This window comes from Mesitornis unicolor, unplaced genomic scaffold (assembly GCF_000695765.1).
Source record: "Mesitornis unicolor isolate BGI_N332 unplaced genomic scaffold, ASM69576v1 scaffold5504, whole genome shotgun sequence".
NCBI classification, from domain to species: Eukaryota; Metazoa; Chordata; class Aves; order Mesitornithiformes; family Mesitornithidae; genus Mesitornis; species Mesitornis unicolor.
This window is the reverse complement of record NW_010177942.1, coordinates 18162-24268: the sequence shown is the minus strand read 5'-3', so window position 1 is coordinate 24268 and position 6107 is coordinate 18162. Positions and strand designations below refer to the sequence as shown.

Below are 6107 nucleotides of genomic sequence, written 5' to 3'. Positions count from 1 at the left end.
TATATATATATATAACACACATGTAATACCAGGTTGCTCAATGGCATCAGGTGCATTTAGGCAAAACAAAGGGAGTAAAGTAACACATTCTGCTTTAGACCAGTATTTAAGGTAAAACTTCTCATAGAAAATTTCTTACCAACCAGAAACTGCTCTGGTTCAGTCCATCTCTTTGCAAAACAAGGCCACAGTACAAAGAAACCTTTCCAGTTACAAAAATGCAAAGCACCACTTGAGGATTTTTGACAGCCAACACAGAGGGGTGTGTAACACTGTTAGAAATGACTAATTTGTTAATAGACAGAGTTAAAAGAAATATTTTAAAACTTCAGATATATTTTTGGTAAATATTTCCCAGGTGTATTTTTGGACTCCCTCAGAGTCTCTCACATTTCAGACTTCAGAGAGAAACTTTCTTTCGAATCGAAGCAAATACTCTCTATGCTAACTCACCAACTGACCTTCTTAACGCTATATACACCATCATCATCAGTTCTGAAAAGTACAGGATCTTGTTTGTAAGAGCATTTCCTTTAATCACAGCTTCCTGCAAAAGCCTATTGTTTCAGTGCTTTACAGTACCACTGCTACAAACACCCTGTTCAAGAAACTCTGAATGTGAATCTATGCCTTTTCTACAAAGGAAAAATCAGTGGTAACACTTCCATGTGTCACCATAAATGGAATAATTAAAAGTGAGTTCCCTTTTTGGCCACTGTCTACCAAGCAGCAAAACTGTTTTGTGAGCTAAAACTTAATAAAAATGAAAAATGACAATCACTCCTAACAATGCAGTATTACAGCTATGAACAAGACTAACAGACTAGCAAGTGCACCTTGACATTTCTTCTTGGATTCAAGCAAAAAATAGTTTTTCTAACTGTGAAGAGCACAATCTTAAAAACATATCTATATCTGTATGTACTATTCAAAACATACCCTTCATGTCTTTTTCCATGCCTACATAAACAAGAGAAGGAAACCAAAAGAGATTGTAAGAGGTGAGTGCTACTTCTACACATCAACTCTGACAAAGCACGTGTTTTATAGGGAGATACAGACTACAGTTCACAGCAGATTAATTCTATTTTCTGCAAATTCTCTTAACATCGATCACAAACACTTTTTGCACTGCAGTGGTGATTTCTAAGGCTTATTTCTACCTCTATGCATACCTAATTCCAAGGGGGAAATCTAGAGGACGGGAATGCTAAGCAGCCCACACAGCCTCTACTTTTCAGTGCTATGGAAGCGAAGTCCTCTCTTCAAAAGAAACCACCACCTGAGCGTTAGTTGGTGTGCCAGGAAAAGAGCTGTTATTTTAAGGTGATTCCAGAGTTTTGCTACAACAAAAAGCCATGTGCAGGCAGTAGAAAATATGAGAACAAGCACAGCGTTTCTTGAATGGAGGAGAAAAAAAGAGGCAATTATACCTTCAAATAACCTGCATAGAAAGGTTATTTCATTCTCCCTTCTCAAGACTGCTCAAAGGCACAGGATGTCATAAAAATAAGCAGTAAAGCACATTTGTAAATTACTAGAGTAACATAATTACCATCAGTTGAATAACATGGACAAATTGTAAATCATTTTTTTAAGCAATTCAATTCTATGCACTATGTAGCAAAACACTGGACACGTGAATGTTAGTTCAGAGCTCTCAGGTGTTCCTATTCTCCGAAGTTAGGTTAAACAACCATCTCCCCACTTACGTGAGTTGCTCAAAAATGGTGCAAAATCTGTGAACAAATATTACATGTTGAACAAAACATAGCAGTGCTGATCCTCCACAAGTTTCATTCCCTCAACATTTCTCAGCAACGCTGATGACAGACAAACGGAAATTCTAGTCACAAAATTAACACAGATGTTGAGCTCAGTATTTCTATTTATCTTCTGCTCACTGAAATACATAAAATGTCTCCTCAAGTTTCAGGTTTCCAACTGCTTTGGTTTTCATCAGGATTTAATTCTGAAATCGATTACTTCAACGATTTGCAAAGCCTGTTACAAAACCGCAGTTGCGCGCGTGCTCAGCCCAGATCGCTGTAACAAATCTGCTCGTTCATTAATGTAATGCTTGTAATTTTTGATATTTCTGCTAGGAAAAAACCCTCTTTTAATACCGAATCTGCCTATTCCACGAATAATACACAACACGGTGTTTAGCTTCTATACCGAATGTATGAATTTCACTAAAGGATACCTGTAAAATTACATTACATCAGTGTGAAGACAGAAAGAAGAAACATCATTTGAAGCACCCATGCACTGACACTTAAAAGACTTCTAGCTTAAATACCTAAGAAATCAGAGCTGCTTCTTATTACCTTCTCAGATCATTACAACACCCAGACGTGAGATGCCCAGGTAATTATTTGCAATAGAAAGAATTATTTCTGGCATTGACAAGTCTCTCTAAAGGTCACTATCAGTGTCTTCTGATCTCTTCTAAATTTTCTTCAGAATTATGAAGCCATGCTTCAAGGAAAGTTAAAAAATGCAATGAAAACATTGAGAAGAATGCTGTAAATGTCTAACTAAATGTGATGGAATCATGAATATTCCAAGCTTTATTTGTACTAATCCAAAGATCTTCTGCTCTTTGATACTTCCCATCAGCAACACTGTGCACGAATATTTATTTTAGCCATTTAGTGCCAGCCAGAATTTGCGTGCTCAAATTCAAAGCAATTTACCACTTTGCAGAAGTGCTTTAAATGGCTTTTTTTTTTCTGCTGTTTTTAGTCATAAGCTTTCTTAAACACTTGAAAACACATTTCCAGGCCCCAAGGCCCCATTCACTGGACTTAGTGGGGTGGGGTGGCAGGGAAAGAGTCACAATTCACTCTACAAATAACACTCCAGAAAGCAGACACCTAATTTTCAGGTCTGGCAGTGTCAAACATGGCAGCTCCTACACACTCTTGAATTTCAAAGGCATTCACTTGCTTTCATTAGTGCATTGCTTTGCCAATAAAAACCCATCTATGAAATCAGCAGTGATGGTCTGATAAGAAAGTGGGCACTACGCAAACTTTGTCATCCCATAATCAAAAATTACGATATCAACACTCAAAGCATTTTAAAGAGAACGTGACCTGAAATATATAAGTCTTACAGTAATGTAAAGATGGAAATTATGGGCACCTTTTAAAAGTACCTACATCTATGCCTACATATCTGGATTTACAAAAGAATAAATGTAAGAGGAATAAAAAACTTATCACCAATACTTGGTTTTGTCTGGACCCCAATTGTAATAATGAATTACACAGCAGAGCAGGATTCCTTCCAATCTTGTTTTTATAGCACCAAAAAAGTCACATACAAATTCTCTGACAGGGAACTTCTTTTAGGATCTCTACTCTGTCCTTAGGTACAATTCTCTGGTCTGAACTATCCCTGACTACTCTCAGAAAGCAACGTTTGTAATTACAGAGGTACGTGCTAGTAGGAACAATCTTAAAAACAAAATCTCAAAATGCAAGCCACAGTTTCATAAATGGAAAATGATCTTCCTCAGGCTTAAGTAGCAGAGGAATGAACATATACCAAAAGCACCAGCAACTGTCACACCAAATCAAGAACTATTTTTAAGATTTATGAGCTGGTATGAGAAAAGATTTTAGGGACAGCTACTCAGTACATGAATCTGGGTCTCCTGAAAGTATCCTACTTTCTGCAAAGTATTTGTCAGCTACAACCTTTTCAAAATATTCACCTTAAAACAATATGAAAATATTCTAAAAACCCCAAGGATTTCCTTCAACTTAGGAAAACCAAAATTCATTCTAGAAACCTTTTCTTTAGAATATTGTCAAAAATATTGTCAAAATTATTACAAGCACAACATTCTCCCTCCTCACCATAGTCTGTGACTGATTTGGGAGCACGCTGCTCTGTTTCTGCATTGCGTTTCTTATTCCTGGACTTCCAAGCATGATACACCTTTAGTCGCCGGTGAAACTCTTCTCTGCAAGCCGCCAACAGTTCAATATCTGTCTCAAAAACGAGGAAGGAGAGAGACAAATCAGAAAAGTTACCTATGAAATGCTTTTGTATATTGAGACATCATGTTAGCTCAGTTTGTAACACTAGTAAGTTATAATATAATACAATAAAATCCCATTCTCTGTAGCAAAAGGGCCTGTATTTGATGGCCCAGAAAGATCCTTGGAGTGCAATATATCCTTTTCTCCTTTACAGCAACGGCAGTCCCCAGAGTAGCTGTTCTACTGTGAGACCTGGAGCAGTAAAATGCTACAAATAAAAATTTCACTTGGCTAAATTTGTCTGTGACATTGTACCACGAGCCAAGCAGTAAAGAAACTGATAACATTTCACCACTGAACTTCATTTCTGCAACTGAAAAGGAGAAAATCAGCTCAGATCCAGCTTCTCTTTCTACTTTATTAAATGTATTTTAACTTTGCTGAATTTCACGATACTGAGAGGCTGAATGATTGCAAGGCTTTCTCATTAGTCACCTAAAAGTATCCAAACTGGCTTCACTAGGGATGAACACACGTTAGTCCATTTATTACTGCACCACCCATTCAGCTGAAAACATTGCTTCAGTCTTGCATATGTAAAACCAACAGAGACACAGCTAAACTTTGGAGCTAACTTTGGCTTTTAAATACAAATAGAGAGAACGGGTTTGTTTCCCATTTCTACATCCAGCCAGAAATTCTGAATTATATTAAATCAGAAATTAACCAATTGCTTTCAATCAGAAGTAGGAAGAAACAGGAATAATTATTATCTGTTTCTATCTTCCTAACACGGGGGGAAAAGTAATGCCCCAACTGTGAGCTTCCCAAAAGGAAGGTACACATTTTGAAAATTAAAATAATCTGAACAAGCAAGAAGGAAATATTTTATGCTGTGCTTTACATGACAGAGTTGCTTTTTTGTGATTTGGTGACAGCAAGAAATCATAGCAAAAGATGTCTTAGAATATGAGAATTGTAGGTAAAGCATAGTAACTCTTATTCCCTTTGTGGAAATATGTAAAACTGAGACAATCTAACCAACTAAGAAATTATAACAGGGATTTTATGGCCCAAGCAGTTTAAATAAACATCATGAATATATAATCACTAAAGGAAGTAACAGAGGAAATTCTGTTTCCTCAATATGGCAATGGCTCCATTTGCTGTTCTCTTTGGGGTAACACAACTTTTTAAAATTAATTTGACATTCATTCAAACCTGAATAAATACATGAGCAAGTTTTTATCTTTATCATAGGAAGAAAGGAACCCCTTTCATACAACTACAACTTGACTTCTTTCTCAAACCAGAAAAAAACCCCAACTTACCACAGGATGTGTTGATTGTATCGCGAAGCTCTGCGTATTTCCACTTGCTGAGATCATGCTTCTTAGTACCAGCAGCAGCTTTTGTGGCTTGAACTGCAGGACCCCTAAGTTATTAAAAAAATACATGTATGTAATTTTTGAGGTATGGCACAGGAATTGTTAAAACAGGAGGAACAGCTCCCATGATCAACACTGCAGCATGCATATTACAATGAAAATCAGCAGCAGAGACTGAATTCAAAGGCAAAGTACTGGATTATCTTCAAGATGTTCCAATGATTAAGAAAAAAATGCAAGCATCTTTTACATCCAAAATCATATAATAATCTGATTGGTTGCCTAGAGGTTAAAAGGAATTGTCATTACTGGCATTTATGTGTGAGAAGACACATTCTGTTCACGTGTACCTCACCCCATGCTGATACAAGTTGTTCTTGGTACCAGTCAAGGTGCAGAATACAGACAACAGTGGCCAGATACATTTTTGGTTCATTCAAAAACAGACAAGGAAAAGTATGTCTGAAGTGGACATGGAGAAGGGAGAAAAAGCGTTTCCTCTACTGCTTAAAACTGGATCAGGACAAAATCCTGGTTCTAAAACTAAAGAAAATATGCCAGGTCTTTGACAAAAGTTTAATATCAACTTAATTCTATAGTAACTGTATAGTAGCTGTCTGAGAACAGCAATATTTATTCCAGAGAGAGAAAAAAACACTAAGAGATATCAAGGAAAAAAGGCAACTTCCAGAAGAAAGGCTGACCAGTACTAAAAGACTCATCT

At 36.7% G+C, this 6107-nt stretch overlaps 1 protein-coding gene across 1 annotated transcript in view; it reads right to left on the bottom strand.

Annotated features, from left to right (window-relative positions):
* The window catches only part of LOC104538915 (unconventional myosin-VI), a gene marked incomplete at its 5' end in the record, with an annotated part of 26323 nt that overhangs the window by 2415 nt on the left and 17801 nt on the right, over positions 1-6107 (bottom strand). Inside the window, 2 exons of the mRNA XM_010182282.1 lie at positions 3870-4001; positions 5327-5430. Of these exons, the coding sequence (XP_010180584.1) occupies positions 3870-4001; positions 5327-5430 (236 nt within the window). The remainder of the gene's footprint in view (positions 1-3869; positions 4002-5326; positions 5431-6107) is intronic.